This window comes from Aspergillus caelatus, assembly GCF_009193585.1.
Source record: "Aspergillus caelatus strain CBS 763.97 unplaced genomic scaffold BDV27scaffold_97, whole genome shotgun sequence".
Taxonomy (NCBI): domain Eukaryota; kingdom Fungi; phylum Ascomycota; class Eurotiomycetes; order Eurotiales; family Aspergillaceae; genus Aspergillus; species Aspergillus caelatus.
In genome coordinates, this window is record NW_022475360.1 from 37872 (window position 1) to 55541 (window position 17670).

The 17670-nt window shown below is 49.0% G+C and overlaps 7 protein-coding genes across 7 annotated transcripts; 5 read left to right on the forward strand and 2 right to left on the reverse strand.

Annotated features, from left to right (window-relative positions):
* Positions 1-1119: 1119 nt before the first annotated feature.
* BDV27DRAFT_118050 (fungal specific transcription factor domain-containing protein) lies at positions 1120-2304 on the forward strand. The gene has a single exon (XM_032064730.1). It carries the CDS (start codon positions 1220-1222, stop codon positions 1937-1939), a length of 720 nt encoding a protein of 239 aa, XP_031927179.1. The 5' UTR covers positions 1120-1219; the 3' UTR covers positions 1940-2304.
* On the forward strand, positions 1787-3416 carry BDV27DRAFT_117997 (fungal specific transcription factor domain-containing protein). Its single transcript, XM_032064729.1, has 3 exons — positions 1787-2189; positions 2269-2604; positions 2670-3416. The coding sequence occupies exons 1-3, from the start codon at positions 2002-2004 to the stop codon at positions 3304-3306; spliced, it is 1161 nt and encodes a 386-aa protein (XP_031927180.1). The 5' UTR covers positions 1787-2001; the 3' UTR covers positions 3307-3416.
* Positions 3417-4312: 896 nt separating this feature from the next.
* Positions 4313-6689, forward strand: BDV27DRAFT_118093 (MFS transporter). The gene is made up of 2 exons (XM_032064731.1): positions 4313-5058; positions 5123-6689. Exons 1-2 carry the CDS (start codon positions 4646-4648, stop codon positions 6522-6524), a joined length of 1815 nt encoding a protein of 604 aa, XP_031927181.1. The 5' UTR covers positions 4313-4645; the 3' UTR covers positions 6525-6689.
* Positions 6690-7169: 480 nt separating this feature from the next.
* BDV27DRAFT_128992 (uncharacterized protein) lies at positions 7170-7534 on the reverse strand. The gene is made up of 2 exons (XM_032067087.1): positions 7371-7534; positions 7170-7313 (listed from the first exon to the last, which is right to left on the reverse strand). The coding sequence occupies exons 1-2, from the start codon at positions 7492-7494 to the stop codon at positions 7183-7185; spliced, it is 255 nt and encodes an 84-aa protein (XP_031927182.1). The 5' UTR covers positions 7495-7534; the 3' UTR covers positions 7170-7182.
* Positions 7535-9813: 2279 nt separating this feature from the next.
* Positions 9814-12113, forward strand: BDV27DRAFT_172576 (amino acid/polyamine transporter I; the record flags this gene model as incomplete). Its single annotated transcript, XM_032075898.1, has 4 exons — positions 9814-10144; positions 10205-10720; positions 10791-10936; positions 10986-12113. 4 exons carry the CDS (start codon positions 9814-9816, stop codon positions 11616-11618), a joined length of 1626 nt encoding a protein of 541 aa, XP_031927183.1. The 3' UTR covers positions 11619-12113.
* On the reverse strand, positions 11783-12361 carry BDV27DRAFT_158164 (uncharacterized protein; the record flags this gene model as incomplete). Its single annotated transcript, XM_032072631.1, has 3 exons — positions 11783-11940; positions 12015-12130; positions 12195-12361. The coding sequence occupies 3 exons, from the start codon at positions 12359-12361 to the stop codon at positions 11783-11785; spliced, it is 441 nt and encodes a 146-aa protein (XP_031927184.1).
* Positions 12362-14854: 2493 nt separating this feature from the next.
* Positions 14855-15427, forward strand: BDV27DRAFT_158165 (uncharacterized protein; the record flags this gene model as incomplete). The annotated part of the gene is made up of 1 exon (XM_032072632.1): positions 14855-15427. The coding sequence occupies one exon, from the start codon at positions 14855-14857 to the stop codon at positions 15425-15427; it is 573 nt and encodes a 190-aa protein (XP_031927185.1).
* Between the last annotated feature and the right edge of the window lie 2243 nt (positions 15428-17670).

A 17670-nucleotide genomic window follows, 5' to 3' on the forward strand; every position in this document is an offset into this window, starting at 1 on the left:
TGTAGTCTTAGAGTGAGATGAGTGAGGCTGCGCAGGATGAGGAAACTGTGATGAGCGATCAGGAACCCCGAGCAGCAATCCAAGTGCCTTTTATAGATATCCATGGTAGCATTGAATGGTTTTTGCGACCAAATCTAGAATTGGGGAAGCGAGTGGCTCAAGAGGATGTGGGCTGAAATTGGCGCAATGCAAGTCAGCCAGCGAGACCCTCTTCCGCTGAGACCGAACGAATAGAAGAAAAGGGGCGCGAGACAATTGTCTTTGGGTCACCCAAACCATTGGCGCGACCGCCGCGAATGCCGGGTCTTGGCAAATAGGGAATAACATCAGGTTCTTCAGCACGGAGCTTGGTCACAATTATCTCAGCATCACCCAACACCTTTTTGTCTTGCACCGAGACTCCAACCTGAACTGAACCCCAATACGAGGTCCAGGCCGTGACATCCGACCGTCTAGCTGCAGTAGCGCGGTGACTCCCGTTTGATGCAACGACCATATTCCCAAAGAGACCGAGGTCATTCTAAATTTAGCGCCATGTCCCTGATGGCTGCAGCATGTAGCCTGTTAACGCTGTGGTAGAAAAGCTCCAGTGACGTTACTCACTGAGAATATCAGACGGGGGAGAACTTCTCCTTGATCAACTGTTTAAGCAAATAGCCTTTAGCCTTGGCCCAGACTGACTAATCAGCCCTGATTTGAAGTTTTGCTCCTGAAGGCAAAGCAAAGATTTCTTCGAATGAGGGTTTGCGCTGTGCAGGAGGCAGTGACGTCATTATTCATCATTCCAGGCACGGCGTCAACCCTAAGAGAACGAGAACAAGAACGAGGATGTTCTTCCTTCTCTTCTTCTTCTCTTTTTCTTCTCTCGCCTTCCCCCTTTTGGCTTTTCTTCCTTGATGTACGCCCGGGGTAAATTAATACAGGATCACCCTCGCCATTCACTCGCGGGCAATCCTGCCCTAGGGACATCTTCGGTAAGTCTGAATCTTCCACAGGCGAAACGTCCCACCGATCGCTCATCGTACGAGAAGCGTGGGCACACAGCTAGACCAGAGACTATGCAGGCATCTGAGTGTCAAGTTTAGATCTGGGCCGAAATACTGACACGGAGATCCAATGAAGTAGTGGTCGACCAAAGCATCTATCTAGTTAAGGAGCCCTTGTGTGTCCCGGAGGAGTCGGAGAAGCACCTCTCTTTGGACTAAGAACGACACGCCAGATGGAGCATCCGGGTTATCATCGTGATCTGCTCCATGATTTACTAAAAGCGATGCGATCGCTGGACGAGTCGCATGCCCAAGGCCTATTCGAATTGCTGCGGGCGGATTCGTCCGTAGAACAACTTCGGTCTTACATTGACAAGACCTTGAGTGAAGTCCAAGTCTCCGATCACGATGGTGAGGCCATCAGTAGTCTCGAACGTCTCTGGGAAACGGTGGATATATCCAGCGGAGCACCGCCGTCTCGGCCCTCGGTGATGGACCTTAACTACTTGTGTGATATTACACCTTTCCGTGTTCCAGCCAAACCGTGGACTACGGTGACGAACGATGACAATCTGGTGTCCCATCTAGTGTCCTTGTATTTTACGTGGGACTATCCCTTCTATGCCTTCGTTGACCAGAAAGCATTCATTCGCCATATGACCCTCGGAAACGTCGACTCCGACCTTTGCAGCCCGTTCCTCGTCAACGCTGTTCTCGCAAACGCATGCGTAGGAACTCTCCTGCTCCCCCCTGGCTCGTTCCGGGTCATACTGACGTCACGGCATGGGACAGTATTATTCGCAATACTCCGAAGCATATGTCGTGCCAGGAGACATCGCCAGCCAAGGACGCAATTTCCTGGCCGAGGCGGAACGATATCTACCAAGCCATCAACTGGAAAAGAATGGCGGGGTTCGGCTAGCGTCATTGCAAGGGGCGTTACTCTTATATGAAAGGTAGGTGGCCATTTCCCCTGTGAGAATCATCTGGAGGGTAAACGTAACCGTCCATTCGGATGGGCACTAGATACGCCATGTCGGGAGAGGACGATCTCGGCTATACCATGCTCAATTTGGCGATCGAGATGGCGGAGGCACTTGGCATCATCAACCGGGAGCCGCTAGATCTCAGCAAATTGCAGCTGTCCGACGAAATGATCACCTCCGTGAAGCGAACGGCATGGGGCGTCTTCCAGGTCGACACGTAGGTCTCTCCCCATTCATGTTTGTCGGTAATTCCCAGTCCTTCTGAATCCGCGACACTGATGTCGCCGCGACGACAGGGTGGTCCATACCAACTTTTTGAAGCCCAGCCGGGTCTCCAGCGTCAGTCTCGACCGGATCGACCCGAACGAGACCGGTGCCGGGGACCTGTGGGTCCCGTATCCGACTGACAAAAGACCCCGACAGTCATGGCTCAGTCAATATTTCGATGAAGCCTGCAAGCTCTCGTATCTCGCCCGTGATATCTCCCGTCACCTCTACCATGAGACTACCACCCGGGCGGACCAATATCGACAGAAACAAGAGTTTTACAATAAGCTCCGGCAGTGGGAGCATGCCCTCCCAGACAAGTTCCGGACGGTTAAGAGATCACCGCCGCATATCCTCCTGCTAAGGTTCGTTGCTCGTCTTGTCACCACTGCACCGACCGTTTACTGAAAAGGTGGACTCCTGGATTTAGAATGCGGTATCATGTACTCCTTATTGGCCTGGCGCGGGATGGCTTCGGAGTCCAATCATTTTTCCTAGGGTCCGAGGAGCAACGACGGACGATGGACGAATCTGCCCACGCGATCAGTCTCGCATCCGCTCGCGAGATTTCGGCCCTCGCACGGATTCATCGTGAGGAATACGGGATGGAGCGCGCTCATCAGTTCGCTACCTATGCCATGATGCTTGCGCTCTTCACCATGCTCGATGACCCTTCCTTTGACATCCTCGGCCACGACTTCCTCTCGCTGACGAGTGCCTTCTCCATTACGGCCAATCGGTCCCAAGTGGGCCGCCATCTCTTCCACATGTTCCGCCAGTCCGTCCGATCTCGAAACCAAGAGGAGCGGGTCCTGCAGTCGGACGCGGTCTCCGACGAGGTGAAGGAGCTGTTTAGACGCCACTCGTCGTCCCAGTTGCCGGATGGGTGGGGCAACTATGCCGACGGGCTCGAACGATATCAGGGAAGCTTCTCGAGCGAGTCATGGAACTACACGGCCTCGGGGGTCCGTGACATGCTCGAAAAGTATGAACGTCTGAGTCTGGGGAGCGGCGACAATGTCCACTCGCGTCGGCCGTCCTCGCCGAACGCCGAGTGGAAGTCTTGATCGATTTTTCTCATGTCACTATAGTCGTCCCTCTCTCCATGGTCCGTTCTTCATCCGTAGTTGATGTACCGGCCCTTCATGGTTTCTCTTCCCTGGGCAACCTGCATTTCGCATGTATAGACCCGTATCCCCACATGCATCCGTTGTCTAGCGATCGTGTTTCTCCCTGTATGTTTCCTGCCGTTGTATATTAGCCCTTCTCACATTGTAAGATCTCCAATGAGACGACGTGGTGTCGCGGTAATTATTGGACTTGATTATGTGTGCGTGCTTCGTAGTTGTCCAGCTCACTACATTCTTGTGATGATGCGATCAGGGGCACTCCATGTGACCTGCAGAGGGAATGACGGACCACGTGACTGTCCAATTAAGACAGAGCCACAGGTGACTCTAGGAGAGCAGCCTAATGATCCGCATTTCATACGGCGATTGTGGTTTATCAATTTGATTCCCTGTTTAATCGACGTATAATTCTCCATGTAGTGCATTGTTGAGTGCCAAGTATCATACTTGATGTATCCAAGAACACCACCAGATGTAAATATATATATATATGTATCTACTCTACTACAGGTGGAAGTAAATTAGAGGCTTCTATAAATCTATGAATACATAAGTACTTTATTTCAGGAGTAAGGTTATATGATCAGGCACTTCCGATGACCATTGATGATTGATCAAGTTGTCTTATCACATCCCCATCGGACCCTCCGCTAAGCAACGATGGTCCCGTGGTTGTGCAGGAGGATTTGATTATCTCGGAGATCCCGCCGGGAAGATCATCAGCCACGGGAACGGAAAATCTTCCGAATGCCGAAGCAAAATGAATGACGTCAGGAACATCTAAATTCGTCCCCGCAAACAGTCGAAGATCCAAAAGTTAATCCGTTAAAAAAGAACAACCGGAGGACATGCGTGTGCCTGATCTCCTCCACCAGAGGGGTAAGGTTCACGCACGAGCTTCTTTGCGATCTGTGAAAAAACTGTTTCCTTTTTAAAAGAAAAGGGGGGAATTCAAGAAAATCCCCAAAAAAAGGTCGGTCGTTGGGAGGCAAAAAAGATAAGTAACCTTAGACCATCAGGCTCCCTAGTGGGTCTGGAACGGATAAGTCGGCAGGCACAGCAGAAAAAAAAGCAACAGAAACGAGAAAAGCTTCGTTACGGTTCCCTCATTTCGAATCATTTCTAAGCCACAGGCAGTAACTTTTCGTCATAAACTGCTGAAGGAAAAGAAAAATTTTTTCTTTTGGTCGTGTTATTTATTTATCTTCGGGCCGCCTGTTGTAGGTCAAGCGTGAAACAACATAAAACTCCTCCCACTCTCCCTACGGCGGTCAAGATGGTCAATGATCGGAATGGGGACGAGGCCATGGCCCAGAGCAAAGAACGACTGGAGTCTTCCGACTACGCCGAAAGACCCCCAACTTCCGATACAACCGATTCGTCCTCCACCACCAGCTCCGTGGATTATGACCCTCAATTGCATACCCTTCGCTCGCGCGCTACCGAGGTTGACCTCGAACGCCATACGACCAGGGCCTCAGATGCCCTGAGTCGCATCCACACCCAGCGCCTCCAACATGCCCTCACTGTCGGTGAAAGTGTCAAGTCACATCCCTCCAAGGCCCCATTGCCCCCATTTGGTGCCGGAAAGCCTTATCCGCCGCCTTTACCAGCGCGGGAGGACTACGTGGTGGAGTTCGACGGGAAAGAAGATCCCTTATACCCCCAGAACTGGCCGTTGAAGAGAAAGTAGGTGGTTGATTCCCAGGCTCGTTGGCGGTTCATTTGTTTTAACGGTCCTTTGGTTGTATAGAGTCTATATCAGTGCCATCCTCGCCTTCACTAGTATTTGCTCCACCTTCGATTCCGCCATCTTCAGCGCCTCCAGCAAAAATGTCGCGCAAGCATTCAGCGTCGGTCTCGAAGTCTCCACGCTGTCGAGTTCCCTGTATATCATCGGTTATGCGTCGGGACCCTTGATCTGGGCCCCCATGTCGGAATTGCAAGGCCGTCGCTTACCCATCGTCATCGCGATGATGGGATTTGGAATCTTTAATATCGCCGTCGCCGTCGCCAAGGACCTACAGACCCTCATGATCTCTCGTTTCTTCTGTGGTATCTTTGGCAGTTGTCCCCTGGCCGTCGTCGCTGCCGTCTTCTCCGATATTTACGACAATCGCACCCGTGGTGTCGCGATCGCCATTTTCTCGAGCACGGTGTTTTTAGGCCCCCTCCTCGCGCCGTTCATTGGTGGTTTTATCAACATGTCATATCTGGGCTGGCGGTACACGGCGTATATTCCGGCATTCATGGGGTTTTTTGCGTTCGCGCTGAACGTCTTCTTCCTGAGGGAATCATATCCGCCCGTCATTCTGATCAGCAAGGCCTCGGAACTGCGCCGTCGCACCAAGAACTGGGGCATCCATGCCAAGCAGGAGGAGATTGAGGTAGACTTCAAAGACCTGATCATCAACAACTTCTCCCGTCCGCTGCGTTTGCTCATCAACGAGCCCCTGATCCTCGCCGTGACAGTTTACCTCAGTTTCATCTATGGCTTGCTTTACTGTTTCCTGACGGCCTATACCCTGGTGTTCCAAGGGGTCCATGGCATGAACGCCGGCGTGGGTGGCCTCCCCTTGTTTGGCATGGTCGTGGGCCTGTTCATCGCGGCGGGCTACATCATTCTGACTAGCGGAGCGTACAACAAGAAGCTCGAAGCCAACGGGGGGATCCCCGTGCCCGAGTGGCGTCTTCCGCCGGTGATCATTGCGGGCGCGCTCTTTGCCGCGGGATTGTTCTGGTTCGGCTGGACTGGCTTCACCGATAGCATCCACTGGATTGTCCCGACCCTGAGCGGTCTCTTCACCGGATTCGGACTCCTGATCATCTTCATTCAGCTGTTCAACTACCTCATTGACACGTATCTGATGTTTGCCGCCTCGGCCATCGCCGCCAACACCTTCGTTCGTTCCTTAGTCGCCTCCAGCTTCCCGCTCTTCTCCCGGCAAATGTTCAACAACATGGGGATCCAGTGGGCGTCCACGCTACTCGGCTGTCTGGCGGCCATCCTGGTGCCCATTCCCGTCATCTTCTTTTTCTTCGGCAAGCGACTGCGCATGAAGAGCAAGTTTGCGCCCATCTACGAGAAAGCCGAGGAGCCGATGAGTGACGAGAATGAAATTGCCGCCGAGACCAATGGACCCTTGAGGGAATAAGAATAACCGGATCCCACCCACATACACAACTATGCCCCATCGTCTCCGTTTGATACCCAGGGCCATAGATGGTGTCTTAATGTTCTTCCCTTCGATAAAAGCAATATACCCCGAATTTGTATAAAATAATCTTAGTTTAGCATCTAATCTAATCATATCATTGCATCTTTTGTCTCATAGTAGTCAGGAAATAGACACCTTATCGGACGTCGAGATAGTTAATCCAATACAAGTAACCATCGAAACTACGCAGTCCGTCCACTCGTCCGAGCGATGGGAGTTGCAGCACCAGTACAGACTTGATCGCAGCATCAGACTGGGTCCTTACCACTTACATATATGCTTCCTACATCAATCAACACGTGATACTCTATATACAAGGTACAGTGAATCCGAATGGTTAACTGCCGTGTATTTTTTTTTTCTTTGCTTACGTGACAACATAATATCGCCAACTCTTAAGGCCCTGACAAGGAGTTGATGTGATACTTTAATCATTGCGAAAGCGGGTCAAGATAAAATTCATGCTTCAGTACTTACAATGACACCGAACGAAAGAATATAAAGACGAAGCAGAATCACTTAGTTCATAAGGCCTATCCCCATTCCGCCGGTGATCCCTTACGGTCAACGGGCCACCGGGGCGTACTCTCTTCGCTTAGCAGTTGTTGGAACACTCGCAGGCGGTGGATGTACAGCGAAAACATCGGAAGCCAAGTCGACCACAAATATTCCTGCATTGAGCCGGGGTCAGGCCTCCGCACGCTTGCACTGCGGAAGATTCAGAGGCTATCGTAGCTTATTAGTACACGCTCAGTACCGTAGTGGTAATGCTTGAGCACCTACAAGAACTGATGAAGACATCTTGGGGGAAGGACAGATTTTCCGTGGCTGCAAAGGACGTGGTGGACTCCGTCGCAGCGGCGGCGGCGAGAGTGGCACAAGCGGCAAGGAGAAGTGCAACCTTCATTGTAAGAGGTCGGTAATAGAAAGCAATGGTTGGGATGCTCGTCGTCAAATGAATATCTCAGTTGAAACACTACTGAGAGGAAAGATTGCTTGTAGGTGGGGCAGCCATTGGCTTTTATATCTCAAGCCAGGTATCCGGTGTGTGCATGTGCCAGATATAGCTATCGATATAACACCATTCCATCTGGTTAGACTTCTAGCTATTTAAGTTATGGTTGCATTAGTCCTCGTATCCGACATGTAGGCAATCCTAGGCCCACTGCATGCATCAGATGTGTCGGAGGAAGGTCGTCTGACCGAGCCTCTGAATCGGCTCGACACCTTCTTGCCCGCACTCCATATCAGGATTGGAATACCCATCATGCGTCAGTGGTGCAGCCCAATAACAGATAGCAGACAAACCTCGTACACAACCTCGTGTAAACATAACCTTTTAAACCCTGAGACGGTCTCATGATACTCCTTGGTTCGGACATGCAACACGGCATGAAGTTACCTGTAAAGGTTTTTCAACCTCACAATATTGATGTTGGACATATTGAACGTATTGGTATCTGTATCCAGATGCCCACCTGTTGACCTGATGCGAATCAAAATTCCACTGTCATACCATGAAGAGGTACTGTCATCCTGAATGCCATTGCTTTATGGGTACTCTTGTGTCTCCCCAAAGTATCACAGCTACTTGTCGGACCATCATATCTGACCTCTGCCCGTAACATTAATCGGTGACTGTTTTAACAGGTTCGGTTTGATTCGGCATGTGTACTTTCCCTTGCTCAGCGTCACCTACTAGTTGACTGTCAAGCATTTGTTTCTTGAATGACTGGGGGGCTATGCTGGCTCGATCACGCTGACCATGCTTCACTTTCTGGCTGTAATCGCCTATCATTTGAGGCTCTTTTGCCGTTGTACATTTGATCGCCCGGCCCTCATCAACCCCGCCGGTGATAACCTTGTGCCTTCTTTGTACTCTCAAAACAACTCTTGGGTAGTAAATCATTCGAAAGGGGACCGTCTGGTATGCATCTTGCATTTTGGGGAGATATGTATGTGCGGCACGGCGAATTCTCTGTCACAAGCAGATGCAAAGCAAGAACTTTGGGGTCATTGATGGTGGGTCATGGGCCACCGGACATTTTGCAAGCCCCATCTGGTACACGGTCACTTACCGAGTCCGTGCCGCAGAAGGAATGACCTGTCATCGCGACGCAACGGTGAACTTGGCATACTGACAGAATACGAAGCCGGCCAAAGGAATATGCACTGCAACGGTGACACCAACTGTCCTGGTCCTAGATGTCCAGAGGCCTCTTGGCTATGGTATATAATGGAAACCGTAACGTCGGACAATATTCCCACGTAAGGGCGATTGGTGGATGCAAAGCATCAATTTATTCGTTTAAATACTTAGGGCCATGGGTTGCACAACATTTTCAACCGCCGTGGGGCTAGTCCTACCCTCCCCTATTCCTTTTGATGGTGGGACGAATACGGCACGGCACACGGGACTGTCTCAAGAGAAATGGAAGAGATAGACGGCACTTGGGCTTCAGGGTTACATGCCTATCCCCTGACCGACTAGGATGGTGTCGACGTACTGCGCACTAGGCCAATACATGTGCTTTCCAGCTTCCCACTAAGTAGCTCATAAGAGACAAGCACCAGCCACAAATCCGTGCGCACGTACTGCCAGATATCTGTTTCTCCTCCTATTGATTATCCATGGGGAATATGTTTCGAAAAGCCTTGGTGCCATACTCATACCCCAGTTCCTTCCTTCATTGCGCGACAGGAGTTATATGCCATTGTTAAACCCGAATAGTCTCGATCATCGCCGTAACCAACGCAAATTAATATCATCATGACCGGGTGAAGTGATACATAACGCTATGGTCTGGGAGATCCAGAAATACCTACTCCGCCATGTTCAAGATGGGGATATATAGCTCATTCTCGTCGTTGACTGCTGTCTTATTCAAATAAAAGCCCTAAACATATACACATTAGGCTTAGTAAGGCCGCTGATGTACAATCCGCAAGTCCGCCACCAGTAGTCATACATTTATGTGCAAGTACTGTGTGGGTGAGTGGGTTAAGACATGAGCGTTCATCGCTCTATCGTTGATTCCTATATATTTCTAACAAGTAATTATGGTGACAGGGTCGATGCTAAAGTGCCGAGGCTAATTGTATAAATTAGACGCTGGACTTGGAGCGGGGAAGGCAAGAATTGCGTGATTCGACCCCATTTTCTTTTCTTATTTCCTTTGGAGCTCAAATCTTCCACCCTGGACACAACAACATACTATCATTAACCATGGCCACTAATGTTGAGCCTCAAGAAGACATTGAAAGGCCCCTACTCGCCGATTCCCCAGAGCCAAGCTATGAAACCGTAGCCGCGCCACCCACGGACACGTCGGATGCAGCGCCTCGCGCCACGTTTAGGCGAAATCTTGGGGCCGTAGAAGCATTTGGCATCGTCATCAGTATTGTGATCGGCAGTGGGGTCTTCACATCTCCTGGTGCGATCGATACGAATGTTCCATCACCCGGCGCGGCTCTCATTGTGTGGCTTGTGGGAGGGCTGCTGGCGTGGACGGGGGCGACCACCATGGCCGAACTGGGCACAGCAATTTCCGGTGAAGGTCTACATTTCTGACCCCAAAAGAGTGGGTATGGCCATGGGAAGCTTACGGAAATTATAGGGGGTGTCCAGCCGTATCTGCAGTATGCCTTTGGCGATATTCTGGGCTTCCTCGCCGCATGGACCTGGATCATCGCGGTGATGCCCGCCACGCTCGCTATCCTCAGCATTGTTTTTATTGAAAGTATATACTCTGCTGCTGGGATAACTAACCAGGCGTCGTCGATACAACACAAGCTTCTCTCGATTCTGGTGTTGATCGCGATCGGGGTGGCCAACTCGATCAGTACAAAAGTGAGCACACGGTTGAGTAGTTTCTTCGTGACGACAAAGTTTGTTACGATCACTGGCATCGTAGTTGCAGGCCTTCTCGTAGTGATTGTTCACTTGACAAGCACACACTGGGATGGACCAGCAACGGATTGGTACACCAAGTCGTGGTTTGGGTACCGTGACACCTTGAGTCCGGATGGAAAAGAGATCCATTGGACCGACCTGGCTGGATGGGAAATGCTCGGACACTATTCAGCTGCCTTATATGGTGCACTGTGGGCTTACTCGGGCTGGGACAAAGTAGGTATCCCCGATCTGCTAAGAGAATGGAAACAGTCGGACTAACAGCCAGACCAAGGCGATCTATATTACAGCAGAGTTGTCCGCACCGGCCACCCAGCTTCCCCTCGCCATTAATGCTGCGGTGCCCATTGTCATTCTTTGCTTCATCGCAGCTAATACAGCGTACTATATTCTTCTTCCGTGGAGTGTAGTGTCAACAACAGACAGCGTTGCCGTGGTATGTCCCCGTACTATGCCTCGTATGTTCCAGTCTAACTCTAGATGAGACTGCAATTACCCATCTCTTAGGTCCTATCGCGGGCATTATCGCAGCAGTCCTGATCTGTCTGGTGGTAGCTGGGTCCTTACTGGGAAATTCATTCGTCGCCGGCCGCATGATCGTCGCAGCATCTAATTCGAACTGGCTGCCCAAATTTCTAGGAATTCTCGGACAATTAGGGGTTCCATCTGCTGAGAATCGTGCGTCTGCGCATCCGTCCGATTTAGATACCTTGAGCAGTAAATCAGACGCACCGATCAATGCGATCGTCTTGTCTACCGCGCTTCCTATCTTCTACATTCTGTTCGGAGACTTTCGGGCCCTTCTAACCTTTAATGGTCTGGGGGAGTACACGTTCTTCTTGTTGACTGTCCTCGGAGCGATTATCTTGCGACTTCGGGAACCAGATCTGCGCCGCCCTTACAAGCCCTCTATTATTATTCCTATTACCTTTGCCATCGTTAGTGGATTTGTGGTGGTCCGAGGGGCGATTTTTGCCCCTGTACAAGCTTTAGTTCTGCTCTCACTGTGGATCATCGGAGTAGGATATTACGAGGTCCGGAGAAGATCGACAGTGAGTCGAAATGCACGAAACGCGACATCTGGAGATGTGTATACAGTCAGGAGGCACAGCGATTAGGTTTCATTGCCATTTAGGACGTCTACATGATAAGCTACAACACAGCTATGCGTTTCCTATGTAAACCTACAGAACGTTACGGTTCAAAATTTTGAGTGATAGGTCAACATCAAGGGCTCAATTGCCTAGTAGTACAGAAACAGCCCCGATCAGCTATGGGAATTCTAGCCACGTTGAAAAACAACAGCCTTATCAAGAACAAATAGGGCTGGAATTCGGCGGAGACACCGAGTTGGTAGGATTCGTCTGCGAGCAGCCAGCGACAAGTCCTCCCGCGGTATCGTCAACGGCTGCATTGTAAGCATCACCGCAGTTTGGATCACTGCCAATGTTGCATGGTTAGCATCAGGCGTAGGCTTAGCTAAAATGTCACCATGGGTTTAACTTGCCTGGCACCTCCACTAGCATTTTCGAAATATGAGCAGATGTCATGAGAGAAGCAGTCCTGTGTGTATACGTTCCCTAGCGCGGTGCCGGTGCAACCTGCACCACAACGGCCGTTGCAAGAGTAGCTATAAGATGACCACGCTCGTTAGACAGTTGGCCCTGAGCTTCACGACGCAGAAAAATACGTACTCCCCATTGCCTGCGCTGTTGGCACCATAATTGCTCCCAACCACTCCGACAAAAGTACAGGTTTGCCCGGCGCTATTGGTCCAGGTCGCCGTTGCTGATTCCCCGACTGTGAGGCAGGTAATAGACCGTTTGTCTAGGTTATTGGCAGGAGCGGAGGGTACAGCCATGCTGGCCAATGGGAATATGAAGAATATCGTATGGAGCAGATGCATTTTCGGGATTGAGGCGCTTCTCGGTGTAGGAGCTGAATATCTGCGTGCAAGGTACCTACCGTAGCGCGGCGCCAAACGCGTATTTAACTGTGCCGAGAGAAGCGATATTGCTGCAGGCTTCGATCTTCCTCAACGTCTTTTTCTTCTTTTCAAAGCTACGCCCGTTCCTGAACTAGCCCGGTGTTGTACTTTAACTGCACACTAGAGGCGTGGCTGATAGGACCCGGGGATATTCTCGGAGCCCTTATTCTTCAGACTTTACCTTTCTTAGGCTGTTGGCCGGTCGATATGCGGGGTCTGCAGAATTAGGGCATGGCATCATCTTTTAGCGGAATGGCGATCCCCCGAGCTCTAGCTTTCAATGGTTTGCCTTACAGCTGTTCCGACATCTTTAGCGCATTGTTCGCCCACTAGTAACATGTTGATGCCTCCCCACCGGCGCATTTGCCATATCAGGCACGGCATTTGTCTGGCTTGCTTTGCATTTGTTTTCTCTCAATCAGTGTCCCATTCGCGCCTCATAATTCCTCGTTAGTAAACTCTCTAACCAGGCCATGCAGATCAGGGGAGATTAGAAGAAAGCTGAATTTGGCCTACTTACATACTTACTCTATTATTGTGTGTAAGGAAAAGGGAGAGAGGAAGGGGGAGAGAGAAAGATGTGTGAATTTATTGACGACTGGTCTGCCGTAAAGTCTATATGGAGCCGAGCCTTGATGTGACAGTGGTCGGGAATCTACAGTAGAGATGAGAAAGCTGCAGGAGATAGACGATGGCAAACAGGGACAGTCAGACCCGCGGCACAACAAGCGCACGATAGTGGAAGTCGGTAGGGAAGTGCATGAGGCGGAGCATACGACACGGACACAGAGTCTTGGAACAGCAGAGATCACGCACTCAATTACAAACTTTGGGCTATTCAGCCCTTGGGAGTCGAGGGGAAGTCTTATATTATTCAGAAAATACGCTTATCCGCTCCTTGTGAATTTGTTTGGGATGCTGTTGGCTGAAATACGAGGGAAGATGTCTCGTACAGCAGCTTGACAGGATCTGCTCCGAAAATTCTCTCTTCGTGATGACGCGTTGCACATTAAGATTTTAACTGATCATTATAAAGCTCTCCCATCCATACCAATGGACCAACCATGCGATTCGAGCTGTCTCCTTGGTTAACAATTCCGTAAGACGAGGATACGCTGCTGGCCGAAGTTGGTTCCTGTCATAAACACCCATGGTCAGGAACATAACCAGGCTGATATCGTATATTCTAGTATGAACAGGAGAGTGACCGTGAAAGTACATACTGAAACGTTTATTGACATGAACATTGCTCATCATCACTGAGATCAGCAGGGAGAGGGTATAGATTCATGCTGTGCCCCCCCGTGCCACTAGTAAATACCTGTTTCACTCATGTAGAGAGAGGGGCTTTACAGAGAAATATGAGCCTATTCAACAACTGCCCACCCCATACCGCGTTTCTTATCTCTCTAATCTTAACCGTTGTGGGAAGCTCTAGTGTCTAGCAATATGAAACGTCTGGGATCCCTTCGCGTTGCGAGATCAGACATCTGTGCGCTCCCCAAGTTCCAGGACTGTTGAAACAGGCTCACGGACTCCACATATACATGAGGCTAGCGTACCTTGACCTCAGTGACTGTATTGTATGAGTATTATGGTTTATAGAAAGTCGAATACTCGAAATAAACATTCACTCGATCAATCACAATGGGGGACAAAGATCTAGACAATTCTGCTATTCTCATTCGTTTTGTACCGAGTCCTTTGCCTGCAAAGATATCCAGTGGCGGCGCCAGAGTAATTATACTCTGCTATTGCCGAGGCATGCATGAAATGATATCGCTAGGTAGTGATACTATACTAGTTAACGATGATCAACGGGTAGGTATACGCGTATAGTCGTATCGTTGGGACTCATTAGTCCCCAGGTATTATAATCGGCATGCGAAACGCTATGGATGTTTGCACTGCCGGACTCTCTAGGCATTTTCTAGAAGCATTGTTCGATCTCAAAATTGGGTTCGGCTGTCGGATGATCTTCGGATGCCCTTTTCTCTGGCATATTGTGGCTGAAATTTTGGCCCTGTGGTGGTGAAACAGGATCACCTCGGATAGATGAGTGATCGACATGGGACTTGGTTATACCACTGTCCATGTCCGCGAAGATCATGGGAATCCGTGTGCTCAGCTTGATTCAGTATGAAACATCTCTTTCAGGCGATCATTCATTCATTACCTCAGTCATCTGAGGTAAACAAATGCTCTCTATGCCGATTATGCCGTGGCTCAAAGGTATTTAAACATCCCAACTGCTACCCATCATGGGCATCATCAAGATCATCAGTCTCAGCGAACAAACACCTCATTACTTTGCTTTCCAATCTGTCTATCATTTTCTGAGGTTATAAACCAGATCTTACTTTGAAAATGAAGTTCTCCATCCCATCTGCATTGCTGGTCACTGCCACTCTTTCCTCCGTTGGCAATGCCACTTTCCCAAATATCCCGGACACGTGCTTGGAGATTCCTCAAGTCCTCGGCCAAAAGCCCTTCAAGTTGATGCAATACTTCCATACGCAGGTCTGTGAGAAGGCCAATTGTACTGCCACGATCAACCAACACAATCAATACCTCCACAACAACGTCCTCCCGCAACTCATCCAGGGCGTAAACACCAAACTGGGCGTACCCGCCAGTGAGCAGGCGTTGTATAATCAGACAAGCACGCAGCTCATTGCAGCGGTACAGAAGAGCTGCGCAGCTGAAGGGAACAAGCCTCTGTGTAACAACCCAGAAGGGCTGTTTAACTATGGTGCCTGTGCCTTCAAAGCCTCCCAGCCGATTCTGGAGAAGCAAGTCAAGCAGCTGTCCAGTTCGGTTCAGCTCACCGAGGAGAAGTGCCAGAAGATTAAGCAGCTCGACTCCGATGAGACTGCGTGGTCCAAGACTCTTCCTGGATACATTGACCGATTCGCCGCGTTGTGTGAGAAGGACAACTAGAGATAGGCATATTGCTCATGCACAACGTTTCTATCACAACTGTTGCTGAGTTGGTGCAGAGGCTGTCTTGTTATAAAGATAGCATTTGAAGCTGCGGGGGCGCTGCGTTATATGTTCAAATGTCTACATGTTTGTTCCCGTGGGGTGTTAGCCAGGTTTCTGGATCATCATTTATATGTACCGTGTCACTCCTTAAGATTATAGTTAGGTCAGTATTGCCAGCAATGAATGAAACTGAAGATAGTGTCAAATAGTCTGTTTATTTCCATGAATGTCTCGTGTATCGTTAAGCTGTAGCACCTTATTCCATACTACCTGTGGTCTCTAGAGAACCCATGTAGTGGTCCTCGAAATAATATGGATCCTTCACAGGCAGGAAACAATTGGAACTTGGAAATTAAAATGTACTTTCACGAAGAGGTTAATGATAGCATGTTTATTTTTATGATTTTATGGAATAGTAATGGCTGCCGGGAAGAACAACTAAACTAAGCAGCACAAAAGAACATTAATAGTTGAGCAACAACAATTTAGTTAGTGATCCGAGTAGCCTTCCATTGTACCTGATATATGCGCCACATACCCGGGAAAAGGTACAGAGACCCATGATTTTAATGAGGGCGGGTTCATCTCCCACCATTTCATTCCTGCCCTATCACTAACTGCAGTCCAGGTAATCGATAGTGCAAATACAGGACCGCCAGGGAAAGTGACCATTATCTGGATCACAATGCATGATCTTTCCTTTGTACTCCATATCTATAATCCATCAGCAATCCTTTCGCTGTTCAACGGGTTTGCATAATAATGACTGAATTGCCCAGCATACCATATCCGTTTTTCATTGCATTTACACATTTTAGTTCCACCCCTGTTGCAGCACAGCCAAATTGGCTGCATTCAAACTGTGCACAAGTATACTCGCCCCGGTGTCCTTTTTGAACCGGTCTCTTACGAAGGTCAAGGCCTGCCACCAGGCCTAGTAAAGATGTGAGGCTTGCGAGTAGAAGCATTTTAAGTTTCGCTATACTCAGCCCTGAGTTCCAGGTAAGATGGTAGAAAGGCGAAACACCAGAGACAAAAGCCTGTTCAATATAGTGAACCGATAGCAGAAATTCCTGTGTTATAATATTTAATAGTAAGATAGTTTCAGACAAATGTGGGAAGTTCAATGTGGAGTTTATATAGATAAGCCTCGCAGCCCTTGATGTTCAAAGCGTCCACTGTTGGGAAACCCTTGCTTGGATCTCTATAGTATCTGAGTTTGAGTTGAATATAAAACAGCCTGCTCTGTTTTCTTTTCACTCTAAGACGTCATCATTCCTTGTTACGACCTTCAGGCAATCACGTAGAGTAGATTTGGTCTTCTTTGCTTTTTCTTTGCTATGGTATTTAACCATGGTTCCCGGCTTCCTGTACCCAACCCTTGACTAGGTCAGGTTCTCTCCTAACTATGCTTTAAAGAAGCTTTATATTCCTACAGGCTAAGCTTTCTAATCCATCGCTAGGATTGCCATTCATGATCTATTTGAGTTATGACTATCCTTAAACCCCTCCTCAGGTAATTAATGCTGGGTAGAACCTTCTAGTGCTGTATCCTTATATCCATGTTGAAGGAAATCGTATTATCAAACATGTCTCACGACCGTGGGAGACGTAATCCTAGTGGCATGACAGTTTCCGTATGATCTGGCCACCTCTAGAGCAGGCCGAGAGGTTGCTCATACGGAAGCGAGGCGCAGTAGTTCATGGAACCTGCTAAGATTGACTTTCCGCCGAGAGTCTAGATTAAATCCAACCGTGGGTTCAACCCAGCGCACTACATTTCCTATTTCCGAATATTTCACAAATAGTGTTGCCTAGATCATTTCAAACTAGTTTTGATCGGTGTCAAGATAGATGGTATGTGTAAAAGTCGAACGGAAAACAGACCTAGTAATGTGCACGTTTCGTTCGCGGTATACTTGCAAATAGTGTACTTGAACGTTATTTTATCATAAAGGCTTTTTAACTCGCTCACACGTTAACTAAGTACATAAATGTAGGCTTCATTTTCCGTCCACAATACATAGGCTTGACTGCAAAACAAACGATCATGGTTTGGCGAGCACTTGGGCAGCCATACTGCCTTCTGTTGATTTGACTGTTTCTTTCGAAAGAATATTACTTATTTAGGGCGATAGCTGGTAAGTGCAGACAGGAGAACACGGGCTGTCAGGTTACTTTTATTTATTTTGCACTCA

Coding starts and splice junctions, on each gene's coding strand:
- BDV27DRAFT_118050 (XM_032064730.1), top strand. CDS start 1,220: ATGGAGCATCCGGGTTATCATCGTGATCTGCTCCATGATTTACTAAAA.
- BDV27DRAFT_117997 (XM_032064729.1), top strand. CDS start 2,002: ATGGGCACTAGATACGCCATGTCGGGAGAGGACGATCTCGGCTATACC. Junction 2,190..2,268: donor GGCGTCTTCCAGGTCGACAC/GTAGGTCTCTCC, acceptor CCGCGACGACAG/GGTGGTCCATACCAACTTTT. Junction 2,605..2,669: donor CCGCATATCCTCCTGCTAAG/GTTCGTTGCTCG, acceptor TCCTGGATTTAG/AATGCGGTATCATGTACTCC.
- BDV27DRAFT_118093 (XM_032064731.1), top strand. CDS start 4,646: ATGGTCAATGATCGGAATGGGGACGAGGCCATGGCCCAGAGCAAAGAA. Junction 5,059..5,122: donor AACTGGCCGTTGAAGAGAAA/GTAGGTGGTTGA, acceptor TTGGTTGTATAG/AGTCTATATCAGTGCCATCC.
- BDV27DRAFT_128992 (XM_032067087.1), bottom strand. CDS start 7,494: ATGAAGGTTGCACTTCTCCTTGCCGCTTGTGCCACTCTCGCCGCCGCC. Junction 7,314..7,370: donor AGATGTCTTCATCAGTTCTT/GTAGGTGCTCAA, acceptor AAGCTACGATAG/CCTCTGAATCTTCCGCAGTG.